We start from the raw sequence: 25,909 nt of genomic DNA, 5'->3' as shown, positions 1-25,909 counted from the left end.
TTCAAAGAGTGGTATATCCTCTTCATCAGATTCAATGGGAATTTCTTTGGACTTCTTGTATGCAAAGCTTTCATCAAATATGACATCTTTGCTAACTTCAATTCTACGATCTTCTTTTGCGTAGATTCTATAAGCCTTTGATGAAAGGCTATAACCTACAAAGATACCCTTTATACTAGTAGAATCTAACTTCTTTATCTTATCCTTAGGAATCTGAATGTAGGCAAGGTATCCAAAGATTTAGAGATGACCTACATTAGGCTTCTTCCCTGAAATTGCTTTTTCCAGTGTCATATTTTCAAGAATTCTATGAAGACTTCTATTTTTTATGTATATTGCTGTCATAACTGTTGAAATTTGGTACCGGAGGACAGGTGGTTCCCTTAGGCTTTGATCTTTGGCCTAGGGAAAAGTGTCCAAAAGAATTTAATTTTTCTCCTAAAGTGACTTTATAATTTTATAAAGTTAAATCTAATTTAAAAGTGACTTTATGTGATAAAGTTACTAAGTCTAATTTTAAAGTAAATGAAAAATTAGAAAGGAAAAGTGACTTTGGAAATAAATGACTAAGTGGGTCTTTATTAAAGTGGGGTGAATTAAAAAATAGAAAGTGAGATTTAAATGAACATTTAATCTCAACCATTGATCTAAATCTATTTCAGCCATTGGATGTAGAGATCACCCAAAAGTCACTTGGATCACCCAAAAGTCACTTGGAGTTATATTAAAGGAGGAAAAGGAGGAAAAGGTCATTCATTCTTTCATGAGCAGATTGGGAGGAGGAGAGCAAGAGAGCAAGAGAGATTTCTGAGCAGGGAGGAGAAGGAGACAGCAGCTTGGCACACATTCCAAGGTAGCAGTTGAGCAGATTTGTACAGCTGATTCAACACATAGTGAAAGGCAGATTTTTGCACAAAAATCGAGGAGCAGTTCGCTGATTTTTCTGCACACAAAACAGAGGCCGTACAACATTTATTGCTGTCCTGTTTGCTGTAATTTCCAGATTGCTGAGGCACGGGAAAGGAGATAAGTTGTAAATTTGTTTGCTGATTTTTTGCTGAATAATTCTCACTGTAAAAAGACAATTTTCAGAAATAAAGAAGAGCTCTCAAACTGGTTTTCCCCAAGAGTTGTAGGGGGTTTTTCCAGGGTCAAGTTGACCAAAAATATCAGTGTTTTAATGTGTTTTAATGGCTATTTTGATTGCTGATTTTTAATTCTCCAATTTCCAGCATTCTGAAATTTTTTTCCAGAATTTGTGTTTTCAGCAATATTTATTTTTTCAGTCTGTTAAATGTATGGTTATGGGAATGGGCATTTAACTACATGGGAGAAATAAGGAGAAACTGAAAACCGGGGTGGGAAAACATAAATTTCTACATGGTATCAGAGCTTGAGTGCTGAAGGGCAGTTTGGGACAGCGAAAGGAAAAATTACAGTTGCTGATTTTTCACTCAGAAAATTCCAGCAAGCTGATTTTTTCATAAACAACAGTTTTATCTTTACTACAGCAGTGCTATTTTTCAGTTTTAGGACAGTAGGATGTCATTGGGATTGAGGGTGGAGGATAGGTTGGATGGGCATACAAATTACAGTGTTTGGAAGGAGAGAATGCAGAGTATCTTTGAGGAGGCAGAAGTCTGGGATATCATGGTGCATACCGCACAGAACCCTGTTGTTGTGCCCACTGATGTTACTCAGTTGGCTGAGTATAAAAAGAAGAAAAATAAGGGTAAGAGGCTGATTCTAGACGGAATCAAAGACCATTGCATTCCTCATGTGAGAGGAAAGAGCAATGCCCATGAGATGTGGACAGCATTGTCCAATCTCTACCAGAGTACCAATGAGAACCGAAAGATGGTCCTGAAGGAGAAGCTGAAGAACATTAAGATGGGTAATGATAGTGCAGCTGGATATCTCACAAAGATTACTAATGTGAGAGATGAGTTGGCAGCGATTGGAGAGGCCATTCCACCCACTGAGTTGGTGCGGATTGCAGTGAATGGCCTCACCCGTTCATGGTTGAACTTTGCTGATGGGGTTTGTGCACGTGAGACCCTTCCCACATGGGAGAGGTTTTGGGATGATTGCATTCAGACAGAGATCAGGAAAGGTCAGCTTGGGGCAGCCAAGCCAGTTGAGCAGGATGAGGATGTAGCACTGGTGGCAGGAGGCAAGAAAGGCAAAGGGAAGAAGCAGGTTCCACAAGCAGTGGTGGGGGCAAAGACAAAGGTAAAGGTAAACAGGGGAACACACAGAAGGACTATTCCAAGGTGAAGTGTTGGAATTGTCAAAAGATGGGACACTATGCAGTTGTGTGTCCGGAGAAGAAGAAGAAGAAGGGGAAGAACCAGGACGTGGCAGCTTCAGCGGAGATTGAGGACTTTGCTGGTCGTTTTGACCGGGAGTTTGCGTTCACTACATGTGAGTCCTCTAGTGCAGGATCACCTGCCACACAGGTTCAGAGGGAGCATGCTTTTCCCTCGATTAGCGGAGCATCTTCAGGTATCTGGTATGTGGACAGTGGGGCTTCACGTCATATGACAGGAGTCCGTGAGTACTTCTCAGAGCTTTCAGAGAGTGGCACTGATATTGAGGTAGTACTCGGTGATGACAGAGTTGTTAGAGCAGTCGGGGTGGGGACAATGACATTTCAGAGGGAGTCCAAACCTCCCTTGAAGGTGTCAGAGGTTCTTTATGTGCCAGGGATGAGGAAGAACCTCATATCCGTCTCAGCTTTGGAGGACAGAGGATATGAGGTACTGTTCAGGGGAGGACAGGTGTTGATGTATCCTAGGGGCACTCCAGCTGATTCAGCTAGAGTGATAGGTGTACGCCATGCAAAGGTGTACAAGTTTGCATTCCAACCCCTTTTGGCATTGAGCAGTAGTACCGACAGCAGAGCTAGCAGTTCTGAGCTGTGTGAGATTTGGCACCGCAGGATGGGACATATGTATCATGGAGCCTTGAGGACATTGCGGGAGATCACTACAGGTGTGCCAAATTTCAGTACTGATCACTTTGATACTTGCAGAGGTTGTGCGATGGGCAAGTTTGCCAAATCCCCTTTTCCCAACAGTGACAGCAGAGCGACTGGGATACTTGATTTGATTCATTCCGATGTGAGCGGTCGGATGTCTCATGTTTCCTTGAGTGGATATGAGTACTATGTCTTATTCATTGATGATCACTCCAGGAGGACCTGGATTTATTTTTTGAAGACCAAGAGTGAGGTCTTCAAGCGGTTTCAGGAGTTCAGAGCTCTTGTGGAGACTCAGACAGGTCGAAAGATCAAGTCCTTGAGGTCGGACAATGGAGGAGAGTACACCCTTGGAGAGTTTCTTGACTATTGTGCGGAGGCAGGCATTAGGAGGGAGTTCACTGTTCCTTACAACCCCCAGCAGAACGGGGTTGCGGAGAGGAAGAACAGATCCATCATAGGGGCTGCCAAAGCCATGTTACATGATCAGGGGTTGCCATTGTTCTTGTGGGCAGAGGCCTGCAACACAGCTGTTTACTTGCAGAACAAGAGTCCGCATCGTGCCTTGGGGCACATGACTCCGGAGGAGGCTTTCTCTGGGAAGAAGCCTGATCTTGGTCATCTTCATATCTTTGGATGCATTACATACTCCTATATACCCAAGGAGAAGAGGACCAAACTAGAGACCACCGCAGAGAAGGGTATATTTGTGGGCTACAGTGAGACCTCAAAGGCCTTTCGGATTTACATTCCTGCACAGAGGAGAGTTGTTGTCAGACGGGATGTGAAGTTCGAGGAGGACAGGGCCTTTAGGAGGTCACGGGAGTTAGAGTATCTGGATCAGCCAGACCCTCAGCAGCAGTTGAGTCAGTCGCAGGGATCCAGTGGGCAAGGATCAGAAGGATCAGGAGGTACATCTATGAGGATGTCAGGTCCGTCAGTGAGCAGTGGCTCATCGAGCCAGAGGGGTGGTGCTCCGGGCAGCATGCAGAGCAGTTCACAGAGCAGTTCACTAGGGAGTCCACTGATGGACAGTTCACACGGTACCTCAGCTTCTACAGGTTCAGGTGCAGGCAGGAGGACAGCAGACAGACAGTCAGGAGTTCAGGCTACTGATGATGATGAGGAGGTGGAGTTTCATTCTCCGGTGGGAGAAGTGCGCTCAGGGAAGAGGAAGCTCAAGTGGTTTCAAGACACCTTGAGAGATGCCACATCTGTTGCTGAGCCGAAGAGGCCGGTCAGAGAGAGTAGACCACCTGAGAGGTTTTGTAGTTATATGGCGATGGTTACCAGCATCCTTGACTCTGAGCCTTCTAGCTATGAGGAGGCAGCTAGCCAACAGGTCTGGAGAGAGGCCATGCAGGAGGAGTATTCTTCTATCATGAAGAATGATGTTTGGGAGGTGGTGCCGAGGCCTGAGGGCAAATCCGTGGTTTACTTCCAGATGGATTTATAAGGTAAAGCATGCTGCAGATGGCAGCATTGAGAAATTCAAAGCGAGGTTTGTGGCTAGAGGGTTCTCCCAGGTAGAGGGAGTTGATTATGAGGAGACCTTCGCTCCCGTGGCTCGATATACTTCGATCCGCTCCATTATATCGATAGCAGCAGAGATGGGTTGGAAGATCCACCAGATGGATGTGAAGACCGCATTTCTCAATGGCTTCATACAAGAGGAGGTGTACATTGAGCAGCCACAGGGCTTTGAGGTGCATGGGAAGGAGTCCCATGTGTGCAGATTGAAGAAGGCCCTTTATGGCCTGAAGCAAGCTCCCAGAGCTTGGTACTCCAGGATAGATACATATTTGTAGGGGATGGGTTTCACAAAGAGTGAGGCAGATCCGAACCTTTACTTTATTGTGATTGGTGAGGAGCCTCTCATTCTGGTGCTGTATGTGGATGACTTGATCATTACAGGTGCAGAGAGACTCGTAGAGCACTGCAAGAGAGATCTTGCGGCGGAGTTTGAGATGAAGGACATCGGCTTGATGCATTACTTTTTAGGCTTGGAGGTGTGGCAGGAGGAGGGGCATTTCTTCCTGGGGCAGGGGAAGTATATTGTGGACATCCTTAGCAGATTCCACATGGAGGATTGTAGACCCATGTCGACACCGATGATCACCAACTGGAAGAAGCTTCATGCTTCGGATTCCGAGTTGGTGGATCCCACATTGTACAGGCAGCTGATTGGTTCCTTGATGTATTTGGTCAACACTAGACCAGATATCTGTTTTGCAGTCAACACGATGAGTCAGTTTATGTGTGAGCCTAGGAAGGTTCACTGGGTGGCTGCAAAACACATTTTGCGGTACTTGCAGGGGACAGTGGATTATGGTCTGGACTACAGGCAGGGAGATGGAGTGAGATTGGCAGGGTACACTGATTTTGATTGGGCAGGTTGTGCTTCTGATAGGAAGAGCACTTCAGGGTGTTGTTTTGGGTTGGGTTCAGCAGTAGTGTCATGGTTCAGCGGAAAGCAGCAGTCAGTAGCACTGAGTTCAGCGGAAGCAGAGTATATGGCAGCCAGTCTAGCTAGTTGTGAGGCTATCTGGCTTCGCAAGATGTTGTTTGGCTTATTTGGTCAGCCGTTGAGACCTTCAGTGATTTACTGTGATAATCAGAGTTGCATTAAACTCACGGAGAATCCAGTATTTCATGACAGGTCAAAGCATATCGGGATCAGATATCATTTCATCAGAGACTATGTTCAGAAGGGAGCTGTGAAGCTTGAGTATATTTCCACTGATGAGCAGGTTGCAGATATCCTTACCAAAGCCTTACCACGGGGCAAGCATGTCTACTTCAGAGACAAGATGGGTGTGGTGAGGAACACCTTCCTCGGTAAGAGGGAGTGTTGAAATTTGGTACTGGAGGACAGGTGGTTCCCTTGGGCTTTGATCTTTGGCCTAGGGAAAAGTGTCCAAAAGAATTTAATTTTTCTCCTAAAGTGACTATAATTTTATAAAGTTAAATCTAATTTAAAAGTGACTTTAAGTGATAAAGTTACTAAGTCTAATTTTAAAGTAAATGAAAAATTAGAAAGGAAAAGTGACTTTGGAAATAAATGACTAAGTGGGTCTTTATTAAAGTGGGGTGAATTAAAAAATAGAAAGTGAGATTTAAATGAGCATTTAATCTCAACCATTGATCTAAATCTATTTCAGGCATTGGATTTAGAGATCACCCAAAAGTCACTTGGATCACCCAAAAGTCACTTGGAGTTATATTAAAGGAGGAAAAGGAGGAAAAGGTCATTCATTCTTTCATGAGCAGATTGGGAGAAGGAGAGCAAGAGAGCAAGAGAGATTTCTGAGCAGGGAGGAGAAGGAGACAACAGCTTGGCACACATTCCAAGGCAGCAGTTGAGCAGATTTGTACAGCTGATTCAACACATAGTGAAAGACAGATTTTTGCACAAAAATCGAGGAGCAGTTTGCTGATTTTTCTGCACACAAAACGGAGGCCGTACAACATTTATTGCTGTCCTGTTTGCTGTAATTTCCAGATTGCTGTGAGGCACGGGAAAGGAGATAAGTTGTAAATTTGCTTGCTGATTTTTTGCCGAATAATTCTCACTGTAAAAAGACAATTTTCAGAAATAAAGAAGAGCTCTCAAACTGGTTTTTCCCAAGAGTTGTAGGGGGTTTTTCCAGGGTCAAGTTGACCAAAAATATCAGTGTTTTAATGTGTTTTAATGGCTGTTTTGATTGCTGATTTTTAATTCTGCAATTTCCAGCATTCTGAAAAATTTCCAGAATTTGTGTTTTCAGCAATATTTATTTTTTCAGTCTGCTAAATGTATGGTTATGGGAATGGGCATTTAACTACATGGGAGAAATAAGGAGAAACTGAAAACCGGGGTGAGAAAACAGAAATTTCTACAATAACTGCTTCTCCCCATAAGAATTTTGGAAGGTCTTGGTCATATATCATGGTTCTTATGCATTCTTCAATGGTCCTATTCTTTCTCTCTATTACTCCATTTTGTTGAGGATTATAGGGAACTATGAGCTCCCTCTTAATACCTGCTTCCTTGCAAAAGGCTATGAGTTCCTTAGATGTATACTCACTACCATTGTTGGATCTAAGGGTCTTTATCTTTCTTTCTGTCAAGATTTCCACTTTTGATTTGAATTCTTTGAACTTTTCAAAGACTTCATCCTTAGATTTGAAAAGATAAATCCAAGTTTTTCTAAAGTGATCATCAATGAAGGTCACATAATATAGATTACCTCGAAGACATTTATCTGCCATTGGTCTACACACATCCCAAAGCACATCCCTTACATACTGCTTCATGATCCTCCTTCAAGTTGGGGATGCCTTTCACCATTTGACTTAGGGAGGGCAATATTTTATAATGAAGGTGTGCATACCTTCTATGCCAAAGTTCAGAGGGACTAATATCCATGTGAACAAGAGCTTGAGGAGGTGTTAGAAGTCTATACAACCTCCCCTCACGAATCCCAATATCCCTAGCTTTTTGAATACTAGAGTCCCTTCCACAAACAAGAACTTTACCATCTACAAAGGCAAGTCTATCTCCTTTATCTTCTAGACAAGAAATAGAAAGTATTTTTTTTTTTCAAACCTGGGATATAGAGAATGTTGTTGAGATGAATTTTTCCACCATCTTCTAGTTCCAATGAAGTAGATCCAAGACCTTTGACTACATAGCTATTGTTGTCTCCAAGCTCCACTGAATGAGATGATGATCCTTTTGATATGGTTTGAAGTTGCCCACTTTCTCCTGTCATGTGTCTTGAGGCTCCACTATCAATGATCCAAGAATTGTCATCATCAAATGCACTTGTAAGTGCAGCCAAGAATCCTCCAATTTTGACTCTCCTAGATAGATTGTAGATGATCTTGACACCAAAGTTTTTTGCAACTTTCAAGAGATTTTTAAGGGTCTTGAGTCCCATCTTGAAATAACTTGCCATTGATGAGAGAGATCCTCCTTACAAGAGTGCTTTTCCTTCCTTCAAATGATAGCCAACAAAGTGATCTTCAAACAGTCCTTCCTTCACCTTATCTCTAATACGGTAATACCTTGTTGAGAAATCAATGCATGTAGTTATTAGGGTTTTGATTCCTCTTTTCTTGATAATTACTTGTGATATGTGTTGGCTTCTTTACTTTTTTATTATGTTATCTTTCATCAAGCAATTACCAAATAAAAAATATGAAGATCACAAGAACAAGAGACACAAGATGTAGGCACTTAGCCAGGGAAAAAGCCCTCTCCTAGGGGGAAGCCCAATTAAACTCTTCTTCTCTAATAGAACCAAGTCAGAGTGATGCAATCCAAGACCTTATGACCATGATAAATACCTTCTCCAATCACCAAGTCGACCCTCCTTATAAGTAGACAAACTCTACTAAAGTCAACACTCTTCAAATCTAGGGTCTTCTCCTTATTTAGGTATTTCGCTCCTCTTTTCTTCTCTAGCAACTACAGATCGAACTTGGTTGATTGAGCGTCCAAATGAGGTCGAGTAGTTGCGAATATATAGTGGATTTTGGCTCCTTTTGAGGCTGACTTGTAGAACCTGTGGCCAACTTGTAGAATTTGAGGCCGACTTGTAGAACTTGAGGCCAACTTGGTGGAGGAGGGTTATTTGACTCATTTTACATAATTTTTTCTTTCTTTCTTTCTTGATATACAAAGCCCAAGAAGGGTCTATTAAATGATGACAAGGACTAGGACCCAAGACATACACCCTAGAAACCTACAATGGAGGCTTTGACCTAGAAACAAATAAATAAAGCATGAAAGTCATGCTTAATAAATAATTTTATTTCATAATAAAATTTCTTTTTCTTTCTTTTGACAAATACATTACGTCATCACTCAAATATAATTGTAAAGACCAACACTAGTTACGTTCTTCAACACTCCGTCTTAACTGGGGAGGTAATCATAATTACACATATATATACACAGGCACATGGATGAACTCAAAATGATATGTTCTACAAAGAGTCACAACAAACATAGTGCTACAGATTAGATACTTGACCAAGGTATCTAACCGATTAAGACTAAGGTTTGTTCCAAGCTTTAGACCAGTGTTGAAAATATCGGTATCGGCAAAATATCGGCGAGGGTCCAGAAAATATCTTATCGGCAATATCGGCGAAAATATCGGCAAATATCGGCAAGCATAAAAAATAATTTTTTCAAATTTTTAAATATAGCCGATATTTTCCGATATTTGCCGATATTTTCAAAACAGAAAATATCGCGATATTTTCTCGGCGATATATCGTTTTGCCGAAAATATCGCGATATTTCCGAATATCGCCGATATTAACAACAGTGCTTTAGACACTATAAGTACCATCAGGCTTAAGCTCTAACACCAACCCAGGGATCTAGGAATCATATCCAAAGTCAGAGCTCCACATCGTCACAGGTCGACCAGATGTCCTCCCAAGCATCTTTTTGCCTCAAGATGCTTCATCTCTCTCTGTTAACTAAATTTGTAATGTCCACCAATCCAAGCATGCTTCCAAAATGTTCAACCCTTTTTATGGAGAGATCTACCGGTACAATCACAACCCCAATTAGTAATAAACTTTTAATATAAATGTTAGAACAAACCTTTGGGGTCTTCAATTATTCTGATGCTTATCTCTATGGATACTTTTTTCTTTACTTTTATTCAACAACACCAACCTCAACTTCAACCATTTTTCCAAAAACATTTAAGTCAAGTTTATTAATCACGAATAACCATCAATAGTGCTTGTAGCTAATCTTCGATCTCAAACATCCTTATTGTCTTTTCATTATGCTATCAACTATGGAGGAAATTTACTTTTCTTCAAGCTCCCTCTCAACTAGGGAGTTATACACTCTCCTTTATCCAAGTTCCTTCTCAACTAGGGGCCAAGTCCATTAACTATCTTATTCTTTCAATTACACATGCTTTTTCTTTTGCATCATTATTTCATGGGAGAATTTTGACTTTTCAAAACTTTTTTTTTAGGAACATCATTTTTAAAATGATCATCTTATCAGTTTTAATGTCAATAAGATACTTACAACTCCTTCTTTCCATCATGCTCATCAAGTCATTATGAGGTAGGTAGACATCTTCAACATTTTGAAGATTATGTACTTGCAGATCTTCAACAAGAAGTTCAACCAAGTACAAACATATAGGAGCATGAAATCAATTTCATCAATGTTAGCATATCATCACAAGAAATCAAATTTTAGACATCCAAAACCTAGACCTAGTTAGGTTCAGAATCAAGAGTTACATCTCTTATATCCAAGACTTAACAACTTTGCTAGGGTTTTGTCACAAACCCTAGATTCCATCATTGAGACTTAAAGCCTTAGATATCAACTAAAACAAGTTAGCAATCCAATCATAGCATTTTACATTTGGGGTTTCAATATTATGCCCTAGAATTTCATGTCAAACTCTACTAGGGTTTTGTTACAAACCCTAGATTTCATCAATCATGGATATCAACAATCAAGTTAGCATTCTAGCATTTCATATCTAGGGTTTCATTCTTAGGACCTTACTATTAATTGTTACAAGGGTTTTTCATAAACCCTAATTCATCAAACCATAGAAATATAGGGTTTTATCGTACAACCTAGACATTAGCAACAAACCCTAAAAGGTTAGGGTTCTATCAACAAACCATAATCATCAATAGAGAAAGATTTAATCATTAGACTTTTATTAACAAACCCTAAGTAGACTAGAGTTTCATTGTTAACATTAACATACCCTAAGCATCAAAAGGAGAGGGTTTTATAGTGAACCCTAAAGGTTATGGTTTGACTAAAATGAACAAATGGCAAGAGATAGTATTACAAGGGTAGATTCAATCTAGCGATTAATCACCCTAACAAGAATCTTTGTGATTCAAAACCTTAAACATAAGAGAGTTAGTAATACAAAGCAAATTTCAAATGAAGAATAATCATGCCTTCTTATAAGAAGAAGATCTGCAACAAATCAAATATACCTTGAGTTGTTCTTTAACAAACCTTGTTGATTTTTTCTTTGCGGTAAGCTTATTTGCGACACTTGTCATGCCCCCAATTCTTTTTTCACAAATTGGCTTTCGTGCGGCATCTGCTAAGTACTTAACATTTTCATTAGTTAACTTACTTTTCGAACTATGCCTCACATTCATCATTTTTAACTGATAATATTAATGTGTGGAAACCATTAATATAACATTCAACAGCAGAGGAACACATAACCGTATGCAAGATAATAGTCTTTTATTATAATATCAGAATTTACAAGTTCACCGGGAGACAAGCTCGACCGACTCTTACAATATTTTGAACGACTGTGTTGTTTGCCCAACTCAGGCACACCTCCGTGTGCTATCGGTTCACCCAACCTAGGCGCCCTCTGCACGTTGGTCGCACCACACTTACAATCCACACGAGTTCGTTCCACTGCCGGGCACTTCCTACCCACGGTCGTGCACACCGTTCAGCTTGCCGGTTGGTCGTTCGGCGTGCGCCCACCTGCCCATGTTACCCTGCCTGAACGCCTTCCCGTTTTCCTTTGAACGTGTCCGCTGTGCGGGCTCATACAACCCACGACCTGCGCCTTAACCGCAGTCCACCACATATGTAACTCGCACTTCGACTTCGCTGTCCAAGTTCGATGCCTTACCAAACTCGTCCGTCCGTTGGTTTATATGGTTGCCCTCACCGCTCATGCATTTGGCCGACCCACCAACACTTCGTTGTTTGGTTTATTTCGTTTGAACGTAGGCCCACCCGTAATGTGGGTGACTGCCCCACCATCACGACTCTTCGCCCATCGGCTCAAGTCGGCTCGTGGGCTTGAGCGTTCGCTCGCCCACTATAAGTCCGCGGCCGCACTCTCACCTCGTCCACACTTCGCGTTTCCAACTCGTCGTTTCGTCTCGCGCCTATGTCTCGCCTGTGTGAGCTCGCCGAATCGCCTGGTTTACCGTTCAGCTCGCCCTGTGGGCGCGCCTGCTCATCGCAACAACTGTAGGGTGTTACATCCTCCCCCACCCAAGGTCATTGCTGTCCTCGACAATCCGGCTATCCATCGTAACTTCCTGTCATACTTCGCAATCTTTCGCTTCCATCTCCAAAGTGAGTCCTCCGTTTCCCAGCTATCCTCCTTCGGTGCATTCTTCCATCTGACAAGAAATTCCCGTCGTATGTGACTACCAATCCCTGCTGTCTGACATTTCAAAATCTTGTCCATCTCAAGGTTCGGCTTGTCCACAATCATGGCTGGTCCCCTCAGTGGTTCCACTCTCTCTGGATGATCTGCATCAAGTCTGCATCTCTTCAACTAACTGATATGAAAAACTGGATGTTTCATATGCATATGGTGTGGAAGCTCTAGCTCATAGGCAACTTCCCCCACTCGCTTCTTAACTCGGAATGGCCCCTCATACTTCCTTGTCAACGATCTCGCAGTCCCCTTAGGTGGCTGAAACAACTCGGTGGACAATCGAACTTGGACAACGAAGTTGGAAGTGCGGTTCTGCGGTTAGGCAGGGCACAGTGGAATGAACCCACACGACGGGTAGACCAGGCGGAGTTAACATGCAGGACGAAACGGTGGGTGCGTTGTGGGTTGAATGTTGAACGTGCCAGGTGGTTGAATGGGCAGGGCGACCTGCAGGTGGGCGCGCCTGGTTCAGGTGAACGACGGTTCGTGCAAGGCGACATGGAGGTGTGCCCGCTGAACGATCGAATGGTGAAGTGGTGACTCGGGTGAGGTGACCCGCGGTTGGGTGCGCCGGGCGAGGTGCGAACGAAACGAAGTGTTTGGGTTTGTGAACGGAAGGTGCGACAAGCGTGCGTAGGGCGCCCACGTTGGGGACACGGACATGAGGAGCACGCCCAAGTTGGGCAAACGACACGGTTCATTCGACGAGGTGAACGAACGCGTTCAGGGGTAAACAAAGAGTTGGGCAGAACTTGCGGCGACCGTTTGGACGTGCAAACTCACAAGTTCTTTTGATGTCTCTCTAAAGCTAGATGTATAGAGGAACTCAATCATGAAAGAGAAAATAAAGAACAAGATACTTATCTTTTGTAAAATGGTGGAGGCTCCCTCTTAATCTTTCATCAATTCAATCCTTTTGAGGGATGCCTATACCTTATCAAAACAACTCAAGAATTTCTAACAAGACATATTAGGTCTATAAACTCTAGAAATCAAAACATAAAAAAAACTTTACAAAACCTAAAACAATAGTCTATGATATAAGTAGGAGGATATGTAAGAGACTTAATAATATAAGTCTTTGACTTCGGATTCTTCAGTCTTGTTCTTCTTAGGTGGAGCTTCATTTGCAACTGTAGCATGTTCTCTCTCTCTTCTTATTTTTAGGATTTTCAGGACATTGATTTTTGTAGTGTCCCATCTTATGACAATGAAAGCATTCTATTTTGGATAGGTCAATCTTCTTCTTTGGTCCTTTAAACTTCTTGTTTCCTCCCTTTTTCTTGTAGTGAGTAGAATATGCATTGGATGTGTTGTTCTCTTCATCTTCCTTCTTATCACTTGCTAATGAGATGCAAGCTTCTTCTTGACTGCATGCATTCCACATTTCTTCAAAGGATGGAGTTTCTTTCCAACTAATAGTACCTCTAATTATGGAGATTCTTACAAAATAAGAAGACACTGTGTCATCTTTTGTCATCTTTATTGTTCTCAGTTCGTTCTTGAGACTAGTAACTTGTCCAATGTTCTTGATGGTAAATAGTTTGGAGACAACTTCATACATCCCTTTTGCAGTATCTATATTGGATATGTAAGGGTTTAAGTTATCCTTATCTGCATCCTCAATTAGATTCATGGCCAAAATGTCTGTTTCCTTGTATTTTTCCTTTCTTGCATCATCTGAGGGTTCCTTGACTTTTCCTAGTACAAAATCCAATACTTTGTGCTTTATAAGGATGAGATCTATCCTCTTCTTCCATGCTTTATAGTTGGTGGCTCCTTCTAGTTTGTTTTCTATCTTCATTGAAGATGCCATAGATTTTACAATATTTCCCTTACTTGATATAGATAATAGGCCTTCCTCTTTAAAAAACTCTTATATCATCCTTGTCCTTGTCGTCTTCCTTGAAACCTTTTACTTGATCTTTCCTTCAATAAATCTTCAAGTTGCCTTTTTCCATTTCTTCCTTCACCTTAGCTCTAATACCATGTTAGAAAATTAGAAAGGAAGAAAGATTTGCCTATATTGACAATTGTGATATTCTTGTATTCTAATTAAATTTCTTTACATTCTTCTTTTATCTTCTCATCAAGTAATCATCAAATCAAAAGCATGAAGATCTATGACACCAACTATAGGCACTCAGCCAGGGCTAAAATCCCTTTGTAAGGAAAAACCCAGTCAAACTCTTCCACTAGTAGATTCAAATCAAATTGAGACAATCCAAGACCTTGAACCAGACCAAAAGACCTTCCTCTCTCCACCAAGTCAGCCTTCCAAATTGATTACCCAAAATTCAGTAGTCACTTCTAGTCAAACAACTTCAATCTAGCTACAACTCAGAATTTCTGTCCTCTTTTTTCTAGAATTTTGGCCCTACTGCAGATCTGTGACTTTGGCCCTCCTGCAGCAACCCAGAAATTTGCATGTGTGGCAGAAAAGAGAGAATTTCGGCTTCTTCTTGCTTGAAAAATGTCTCCTTCTTCGCTAAGGTTTTCTCCTTCTTCTTTAGGTAGTTTGCTCCTCTTTTCTTCTCTAGCAACTGCAGATTAAACTTGCTTGATTGAGTGGTTTCTGTCTCCTTTTGAGGCCGACTGGGTGGAGGAGGGTTATTTGACTTATTTTACATAAAAATAATATTTTATCTTGATATACAAAGCCTAAAAAGGGTCTATTAAATGATGACAAGGACTAGGACCCAAGACATAAAACCTATAAGCCTACAATGGAGGCTGTGACCTAGAAACAAATAAACAAAGCATGAAACCCATGCTTAATAAATAATTTTCTTTCATAATAAAATTTCTTTTTCTTTCTTTTGACAAATACATTAAAGCATGACTCAAATATAATTATGAAGACCGACACTAATTACATTCTTCAATATTGGATAGGCTATTCCATCCTCCCATGGGCAATTAATCCATTAGGGACATTACATGACCCATAACAGAACCATGCAATTTTAGGTTGTAATAGACATGATTATGAATGACCATGGCAATATTTGGAGGGGCACTTATCTATTATATACAAGGTTTCCTCCCACAATTCAGCGAAATGTTTTTTTTCGTTGCCATATATATATATATGGACATGGAAAATAGAAACTATACCAGAAATAAACATTTGGAAGATGGTGATTTTTCCATGATAAACTGTTTAAATCCCAAAAGCTTTACAATTTTTTTTCTTAGGACTTGTACTGCAACCAATAAATTAGAAATTTTATATATCATATATGGAAATTTTGAACCGGCCACCTATCTAACTGGGATAACCGAAACCAGATCAAACCGGATTCAATGAATCAGATGTGAAAAAAATACATAAAATAATTATTTTTTTAATGAAAAATTTACTTTTAAGATTTCAAACCATGATTCCAAACCATTAGAGACAAAATATGCAAAGTTTGCTCATCTATATACCATGTAAGGGTGAATATATCAAAATGGCACATAGTGCAATACATATTAACAACAAAATACATAATCAATGAGGCTCTAAGTGGCCTCTAGAGTCCAAAAACAATGCTACAAGTTATTGGGCCACTGGCCTACTACAAATCACTGATCAACATGATCACTCATCAAACTCATCATTGATTCACCACTACTAGAAATGGGATCATCAACAAGAGCTACATAAACATCATCTACCTCAAAGTTTTCATATTTGGATTGCTCAACCTTGTAATATGGTAGAAATTGAAAAAGTTTAACATGCCTAATCAATGATTTTGGTTTGATTGAAGGTTTCATCTCCTCAACCTTGTAATATGGTAGAAAAAGCTTAGCATGCCTAACCAATTATTTTGCTTTGAATGAAGAGTACATTTTTGTTAAGGCCATGGTAGAGGAGTTCAACAATCAATACCACCAACATCAACACAGTTCAACTATCAATACCATCAACATCAAGGTACATAAAGGGCTTCATGCTCTTGATCAAATGCCAATCCCATACCCTCACAGATGACAGAATGAAATGGAAACATTGTAACTCCCCAAATCCTGAAATCCTGAAAACTATTAAGTGTGCTGCATTTTGAGTGAGACCTAAAATTCTAGTTTCTCCATTTGAAATCCAGTGAGGCCGTAACCACTCTCAAACATCCCGAGTCAGTTCATGCTAATGTTAAAAAATTAAAAATTTAACATTACCATTGGTTGCCAACATTGCTAGGGTTTAGTTAGGTTTTCTGTTTAGGTTTAGGGTTTAGGAGGGGGAGGGTTGGTTTTGTGTCCATGGGGGGCTGTTTTGGAAGAATAACGACGCCGGGTTTCCTCCAAAACCACCTGATAAACTGCCATCGATGGTTCTGGACTCCCCCACAAATGTGAGATCTAACTGGGCGGGTAGGGCCGGTTTGTACCAATTAGGTACCAAACTGACCCTCCAACCGGTTTTTCTACCAGTTTGTTACCTGGGCTTATCTAACAGGCTGGTTTGACTGGTTTCCAGTTCAGACTGGCTGGTTTTGAAAACTATGATATATATGACACGGCAAGTCGAAACTGTACCAGAATAAACAGTCTGAAGATGATGATCATTCCATGATAAACTGTTTCAATCTCAAAAGCTTTACATATTTTTCTCTCAGGACTTGCACTGCAACCAATAAATTGGAATTTTTATATATCATATATGCATTGTTATAAATAGGACTCAACATTATAACATCCTTTTCTTCCCAAGTCATTTTCATTATCACATCTTCTTACTTTATCTTCTAATCTCTGTCTATGCTAGGTTTTAAGAGCTCATAGATTGGGCCAACTAATTTTACACTTTTCCGCGCCAATATCTGGTGTCATAATATCCAGCTATTTTCCTGTGAGAAACAATTTATCTATTGATATTATATGCATACGAAATCTTTGGCATATGTAATCTCATCTATTCATATTTAATCGAATAAACAAGTTCTTGTCTCTATTTGCATCCTTATCTTAGGTGTTCATAATTCTTGTGGGTCTGATCTTTATGTTTCTACCTTGCTCCTTTTCATTTTGAACATTTTAATTATGGGTCTCCGTTGTTTCAATGTTGTTGCAGGATAAGCCTTTGGAATGGGGTAAAGGTTTAACTCAGAAAAGGGAAGCAGAAGCTAGACAAGCTGCACTTGAGCTAGAAAAGGACAAGCCCTTTGCTCGAAGCAGGTATAATGTTTTGTGGAATAAATTCTCTAGTCTTAGATGTCATTGATTATCATTCAAATCTTTCTGCTTTTTAACAATTCAATTGCTATTTCTCTTGCACAACAAACAAAAATTTGTGAGGACACTGACTAGGCATAGCACGTTAGTAGGTTCACTCACCTACGCTCTTCAAACCCTTGATGTTAAAGCCTTTTTGCTTTCAATATGTTCTAGTGTGTCAAATTTGACCTCCACATATGACATGTACCCTAATGGTTCTATAATCAGGAATCCAGTCATGTATGCTGTCATTATAGGGGCAAAGATTCTGTACAATGCTCCTTTTTCACTTATAGGAGCTCCTTTTTTCTTAAATTAATAATGTTCTTTATGTCCAAGGATTCCATAATAATTTAAAATTTCTATTTGACTTGGATTATGATTGTTTCTTTCCTTGTCTCCAATACTTTAAATTGTTGTTTGAACCATATAATTTAATATTAGAAAGCCTTGGATTGTGTTGGAAATCCTACGATTGATGCTTGACATCCTTACTAGTGTGTTTGGGCTGTTTAGAGTATTTGATTGAACTTTCTTATCCTTGCTGCTTGGATGATAAGATTCAATTTCACCAATCCTTCCTAATCTGTTTCAGGCACATGGTTTCCCAATAATCCATATTTGCAAAAAAAATGCATTACTGTCTCAAAGAAGCATAATTTACCAAATGAGACACCAAGTCCGCTAGTTATTGATGACCTCCCTTAGTGAAATAAATCTTATAATGTTGATGGTGGGCCATTAGAAGATAAAACCTTTCGAAAACACCATAGTACCATTACCTATGATTCCAGAACTGGGCATTGGGTACCTTTGGCGGAGATCTGAAAGGAGGAGCTGCTTAACTGTGTTGCATATAGGATGTTCCATAAGGACAAATATCATAGTATCAAGGAGATAGACCCACTCAATCAAACTGTTTGACTGAAGTACTCTGAGAATCATTTTTAGAATCATTAGTAGATTTGAGTGGGATAGATCCTGTGGACCTGTGAGTGGAAACTAATCTATGTCAAAGGAGCTGAGAGAGGGTCCTCTTTGGGAAACAAACAGCCATAGGTTTGTTAGAGTCACTATAAATCACTGGCAGAAGCTGAGGGGCAGGCCTTGTGTCACTGGTTGCAATATTCAATATAAAAGTACCAAGCGTTGGAATATGAAGAATACATCCAAATAAGTGGAGTAAATACCAAACTATAATCCAAAGTACACCGCCATATGTATAACAAGTGGCTGTTTGCTAGTCTGGAAAAGAGAAGTCTCCATGAAGACCTCAAGAGATTCGAGAATCCACTGAAGGTACCAAGAAGGGGTTTGAAACCCTATAATAACAATGATTAAGAAAATGTCACCATTAAGGAATCCTTTGGATGAATAGAAGCAGCACTGCCCTTAAAAACTGCATACCTTTTCATTCATAGAGAGCAAAAAAAGAGTGTGCTGCCCTGGAAGAGGGCACAATTCTGCAATTTTTTTTTATCGAATCCATTGAATAGAGCAAAAAAATGCCAATGAAGAAGTGTGCTGGTGAATTAGAGGGTAGAAACCCTAGAAAATTGCATGTTGTCCCCAAAAATGCTGGAAGCCATAATATTCAGACTCATAACATCCTTAAAAACGTGCTAAAATTCTCGTTTCAGACTTATAACTAGTTATTGAGCAATTTTTATTGGCTACCACTCTAGATCAGTGTGACAACTAAACCTGGCTCACGAGTTAAATATCCTAAATATTTGGAACACAATAAATAAATCCATTTTAGTAACAATAATATATTGAATAATGTATGAGAAATGATATAATATTACAAATGAGGGCGCTGCATATATAGTTAGGTGGGAGTGCCCTTTCATTAAGAGTCATGTCTTTTAATTGGGACATGTCTTTTAATCAATTATAAGTTATTATTTAATTATGAATTATTACTATTTATATTATTTTATATTTATGTTTATAACATTGCCTTTCCCTTTTAGAAATTCTTTATCCTCAAAGCATATTGATGGAAAGTCTTGATATCTTTTTCGTTGTCTTGTAATGTCTTTGCATCTTTCTTAGTTTTTGGAGTTGTTATAATGGATGATATGGACAATATGAACCTTTGAGTGCTAAACTAAATTGTTGAACTGTAGAATTATCTAACCATCCAAATGCGATCTTTTGTGGAACTTTGCACTTATTTGATATTTGAGATGAATTGTTATTATGAGACTTAATTGTGCTGGTATCAATATTTTTTGGAAGATTAGTCAGTTTTTACCCCTGGCGAAAAATCACAATTTTCTATTAATTTGGAAAATTACATGTTGTAGATGCCTAAAGGCATATGCTGTATGTTAGGCCATAGCCTTCAAAAAATAAGTCTATACAAAAATTACCCATAGAGGGTATACAGTGACTGTTCAGTAAAATGATTTATACAAAAATATATAAAGCATAGATAGCTGATGTGTGCTGCAGTAAAATAGCTGTAATTAGGGCCTATCGGCCCTTTGATATAGCTGATCGATGTATGGCCTGTGGTAGTACTGAAAATGCTCTGCCTCCCGCTGCTCTTGAATTAACCATATATCTCTGGGCTGGTTCACAACCTCCTTGGATAATTGATCGACAACCTGATTGCGTTCCCTGAAAATGTGTAGACAAGAAATATAATCAAATTGTGATTTTAAATGCATGGCATCATCCAATATGTTCCTGAGTGAGTGCACATGACATGTATATGTGTTATTGAACCAATTAATAATGATTTTGGAGTCCTCGAAAATCTGTAGGTGTCTGCATTCATGTGCCAATGCAAAGTGTAGCAAGTGTCTGAGTGAAACGAGCTCAGCAAAATTATTAGTACCAGCACCAAATCCCATCCAGATACGGTAAGAATGATTGTCAGATAAGTGTAATAAAATGCCCCCCACATCCTTGTTCTTGAGTGGATCCGTCAAAATAGGCCCAAGGTTGATTACGGTTAATAGCTTTAGGTATCACTGTTCGAACAGGAGGAGTATGATCATCATCAGGAATCTCATGAAATGCATTGATAATCTGAGCAATTGATATGGGCCACCGAATTTCTTTGTTGCTGAAGATGATACCATTCCTGTTCAACCAAATAGTCCAACATATAATCAATGGGAGATTACGATTTTTCATGTTTGAGGACCCAACCCACAAGTGGTTCCAAGCATCCAAGATATTTTGACCGAACCATCGCTGTGTGATAGTCAGGGAGGAGAGGACTTGTTCCCATATATGGCTAATAGTGGGACAAAGAAGGAAGAGATGATCATTCGATTCCTCTGCCTGTTGGCATAAGACACACCAGGTTGGACCATAATGGGATCGTTTCATCAGATTTTCCCCAGTAGGGGTCTTGTTCATTAATACATTCCACATAAATAGTCAGGTGCAAGGGGGAGCCTTGAGTTTCCAAAGAGATCTCCACTACCCCTCCAAAGCAGGTGCCTTGTGAGCAGCATGTATGATGGGGTATCCTTCCTTGGGGGAATATGCTCCATGTGTTGCATGTGCCCAAATGAGCTCATCATCTTCATCTGTTATACAGACATGTGATTCAATCAATGCTGAGATATATCCCTCCCAGTCCTGGATCCACTGGTCAGGTATTCCCAAATAGGTGACAGATTTCCATGCCTGCATAAATATTGTGGAGTTCTCCGAGTCTGCAATATTAGCAATCGTAGCAATGCCCCTATCTTTAAGAAAATTAATGAGATAAGGAGGAAGGCGATACATATTACCGCCCCTATCTTTAAGAAAATTAATGAGATCAGGAGGAAGGCAGTACATATTACCACAACCAGTCCATGGGTCCAAACCAATGCGAACTGATGTGCCTGCTTTAATACGCCAAATAAGGTCATTTCTGATGGTGGGAAGAGTTTGAAGAACAACCCTCCAGATTATCGAAATTCCTTGCTTGTGCCATGAAGGGAGTCTTATCCATTCCATAATGTGTAACGACCATATGTATTTATATAATACCACCTCTGTCCAAAGACTGCGGGAATTAAGAATGAGCCATCCCATCTTGGCTGCTAGTGCATGTGCAAATGAAGGGAGATCTTTTAGTCCCCAACCTCCCCATTTCTTGGGCAGTGCGATGCGACTCCATCCCACCCAGGCAAATGACTTCCCTTCCTTCTGACCATTCCAAAGGAATTTACAACAAATTCTTTGGATTCAAGATAATATTCCTTTAGGTATCCATACCAAGGACATCCAATAAACTGGGGTAGCTTCCAAGACGGATTTAATAAGGACCAATCTCCCTGCTCTGGATAAGAATCTTTGATTCTAGTTGATAAGTCTTTTTTCTACCTTGGCCACAAGCCAAATCTAGTTCGCTATTTTATAACCATGAGATTTGATGTGGAAACCTAGGTATTTAAGACCGTCTTCCAAAAGATGTCTTTGAAATGGGAATTTATGATAAGCATATCGAGTTTCCTGTGGAGAGCATGTTGAGAAAGTAATGGAAGACTTTAGCCTATTTGTTTCCATCCCAGTGGTAGCACAGAAAAGTAGTAAGAGATCATAGAATGTAGTGAAATCCTGAATGCCTCCATTGAGGAAGATAAGCACATCATCTACAAATAGAAGATGAGATATTGTGCAATGGTTTGATATCTTGAGACCCTAAATACACCCTTCTCTTCTTTCCTGTAATATCAATATGCTTAGTCCTTCCATAACGAGCAGAAATAGAAGTGGAGAAAGGGGGCACCCTTGTCTGAGACCATGCTCAACATGAAAGAAATTGGAGGCAAAACCATTGATAAGAACGCTGAATGATACAGTAGAAATGCAACACATGATCCATTGAATGAAAATGAGGGGGAAGCCTAAATGTGTTAGAAGCATTCTAAGATAAAGCTAGCTAACCCGATCAAAAGCGTTAGAGAGATCGATTTTGAGAATGGCTCCTTTTAAATGCTTCATCTTAATGGAGTGAAGAGCCTCCTGAGCAGTACCAATGGCCTCATGAATTTGTCTATTATGCAAAAAGGCAAATTGCTCAGAAGAGATATGGGCAGAGAGTATAGGCTTGATACAGTTGGCGATGATTTTGGCAATAATCTTGTATAGATAGTTGCAGAGGGAAATGGGCCGAAAATCATTGAAGGATTGAGGAGAGTCTACCTTGGGAATGAGGGCTATAAAAGTAGAATTGATAGCCTCGTACAAGCGACCAATGGTCCTGCATTCCTCCACCACCTTAAGAAGGTCCAGTCCAATAATCTCAAAAAAGGCTAAATAGAATTCAACGTCCAACCATCTGGACCAGGACTTTTATCCTTCTTAAACCATTTAAGAGTGCTTTCTAGTTCCCCCATGGATACAGGCTTAGTAAGATCTTTTGTTGCATCTTGGTCGACGAATCGAGGGAAAATCCTAGCAATTCGGACTATTTCGGCAAGTGAGGCCCCAGGTGGAGCCTTGAACAAATGATGGAAGTGTGTAGTTCCAAGATGAGCCAGTTGTTGAAAGGTGTGTGCAAACTATCCATTTTCAGTAGGCATCTTCCATATAGTGTTACTAGCTCGTCTCCCCTTCGCATAATTATGAAAGAATTTTGTATTGTCATCCCCAGCCTCCAGCCAGATAGCTCTGCTCCTTAGTCGCTAGGTCTCCTCTTGATCTTTAAGTATTTTGGTCCTCTGACCCTCTAAATCAGTGAGAGTGTTTTTAGCTTCATCAGAGGAGAAGCCCCGACCTTGCTCATCCATCAGCTCAGCGAACTTGTTTTTCTGGGTTTTGTCCAAGGAGTCTAAGGCTAAAAGGGTAGAATTTTCTGGGCTGTTTTTGGGCACTTTTCAGCAGGCCGAAAGTCAGTAGATGTAGTTGGAGAGCAGCTCCCAAAAGGCTGAAAATACAAAGTCAAAATCAATGAAATTCCCTTCTGGGTTTTTCTGGGTTTTGTCCAAGGAGTCTAAGGCTAAAAGGGCAGAATTTTCTGGGCACTTTCCAGCAGGCCGAAAGTCAGCAGATATCGCTGGAGAGCAGTGCCCAAAACGCTGAAAATCCAAAGTCAAAATTAGAGAAATTCCCTTCTGGGTTTCTTTGGGTTTTGTCCCAGGAGTCCAAGGCGAAAAGGGCAGAATCTTTTGGGCAGTTTTTGGGCACTTTCCAGTAGGCCGAAAGTCAGCAGATATAGCGGAGAGCAGCTCCCAAGAGGCCGAAAATCCAAATTCAAAATCAGAGAAATTCCCTTCTAGGTTTTTCTGGATTTTGTCCAAGGAGTCTAAGGCTAAAAGCACAGAATTTTTTGGGCACTTTCCAGCAGGCCAAAGTCAGCAGATTAGTAGTTTACTGAGATAACGCAGACATAGTAGAGTAGCAGCTGAGCAACCATCTTTCCAGCTATTCTACCACCTGGGTTTGGTCCAGTTTGTCCTTGAGACAAGCCCAAGTGCACTACTCCATTTATATATTGTACTCATGCTCTCATATTTCATAATATATGGCTCAACAGATCCAATATTATAGTGTTTCATGGGTGTTTGCTAAATGTTTTTAATTTTCCACTGTTGCACTGTTTATTTAATTGGTTTATCACTTAAATTCCTATTTGGGAACATTACAGTGGTATCAGAGCCATAATCTTGGCTCAGCCTGTGGGAAAAATTAGAATCAAACAACATGGCAGTCACCTGGAATGAGGTGGTGAGGATACAACAAATGATGATTGATGTGGGGAAGAAATTGATTCATTCTTCAGTTGGGAATCCGAACATGATTCCAACTGATGTGGAGTTATTGGGGGAAAAATAGAGGGCATACCAATCATTGGGTCATGGCATTCAAACGTCCCTCTCTTTTTGGGAATTTTGTGGACTAAGGGGTATACACAAACTAATGGAGATTCCGTGGGATTTTGCAGGGATGATGAGAAGTATTAAGAAAAAAGATGAAAGAGTAGTTGAAGGGGCCATGGTTGGCAAAGAGATAGTTGAGCATCCACCCATTGATGAGGCGTCATCCATTGAGGTATTCGGGGTTGTGATCGATTTGTCAGGTGATAACAATGCACCACGAGTTGGTGAGGTGCCAGAAGACAGCTCCACTGTTGTTGAGGATTCGATAGGTACAAAGGCCTCTAGATCTATGACGGAGTTGCCAGATGACAGTCGCCTACAACTGACTGGTGAGCATATTGTGCATATTGGGTTGTCTATGGATGAGCAGTCGAAGACTCATGTCGAGCTCGTGATGGAGGAGGATGTGCATCCATCCCTTGGGCTAGCCATTGATGAGGGGCAACATAGAGGTCATGCGTTGGGTTTTCAGCACAGTTCACTTTAGAGGCCCACTGGTGGGGTCTATAGCGTTATCAACCCACCCTTATGCATTGGATTGAGGGAGGCCGAGTTGTCTAGACGTACTCGAGGGGGTGGACAGGTTAACAGGATTGAGCTGAGCATGATACCACATCATCTTGGAGGGCTTGTTCCTTCCACAGAGGATTACACATTCGATCTCTCCTTTGGGATTGGATGGCGAGAGGTACTGAGCTGGTACTCAATGGAGCAGGTTAGGCGATTAGATACATCCATGGCCACATGTCAGCAGAGGCCATGGATTACCAGAGGGACTCGAGGGCAAGACTATTTTTGGGATCCAGGTGGGATTTTCCATCACATCATAGAGCTGGTAGGTGATGGTAGTAGCTACAGGATGGGTTTGACGCTTGAGCGCACCCACATTTTCAGATCTCCATCAGAGCCCCAGTCAACACTAGTGACAAGATGGTTTGACAGGCGAGCAAACATATTTCATGAGTTGTCTTGGCATATTGACGGTGCATGGAGTCACAGGGTGACTAGCTTACTCTGGCAAGAGTTGGTAGGAGGAGTGACTCGCATCGCATTGAGGATGTGTAGTGAGTGACAGGTGTAGTGACACAGACCGGACACAGGATGGTACATGATGGTATAGCCATAGTCGGGGGTATCTAGTGGTGTACAGGGATAGGTACTTGGGATGGCATTTCATGGAATGCGGTGGTACTTGGTGGTATACACTGACACATGATGCGGTGCAACAGGCTCTTGGAGCTTTGCCTCCAGGGAGACTTATGGACAGGGATAGTAGGCGTACCATTGGACGCAACTAACCTAGGATCGATGAGGACATTGTCGAGCATGTTCAGTGGAGGCAGGGCCTCGAGGGAGTTATCAGTAGATCTGAGGCGGAGAGGGGGTCGTCCGTAGGATTACTCTTGAACATTCCGACAGACTCTTGATTATACTCTTTGGGACATACCCACCCATAATCCTCCAGCGTTGCTTACAATCACAAAGAGTTTGGTTGTTTCACTTTGACACTCTCCATTTAGGCAACAGGGCATGGGGGACTTACCCTAGGCACTTGGATGAGACACCATGTGTCATGGGCCGCGAGGAGACTCTCCAGTTGAGACACTTGGTAGGTGCGCGAGTTGACGGTTACAGACTTAGGGATGGCATGGTTGATTGTTGAGGTAGCATATGTTCCACCC

The 25,909-nt window shown here is 40.9% G+C and overlaps 1 protein-coding gene across 1 annotated transcript in view; it reads left to right on the top strand.

Moving 5' to 3' along the window:
• Positions 1-25,909, top strand: part of LOC149228671 (pre-mRNA-splicing factor of RES complex protein) — a 213,712-nt gene that overhangs the window by 104,926 nt on the left and 82,877 nt on the right. The window contains exon 6 of the mRNA XM_089378323.1: positions 17,249-17,352. Coding sequence (XP_089234449.1) covers positions 17,249-17,352 — 104 coding nt within the window. The remainder of the gene's footprint in view (positions 1-17,248; positions 17,353-25,909) is intronic.

This window comes from Pinus tabuliformis, chromosome J (assembly GCF_031772625.1).
Source record: "Pinus tabuliformis cultivar Carrire ecotype Pingquan chromosome J, CPIR1, whole genome shotgun sequence".
Taxonomy (NCBI): domain Eukaryota; kingdom Viridiplantae; phylum Streptophyta; class Pinopsida; order Pinales; family Pinaceae; genus Pinus; species Pinus tabuliformis.
Note: the sequence above shows the minus strand (reverse complement) of the source record. Positions and strands in the feature narration are given on the sequence as shown.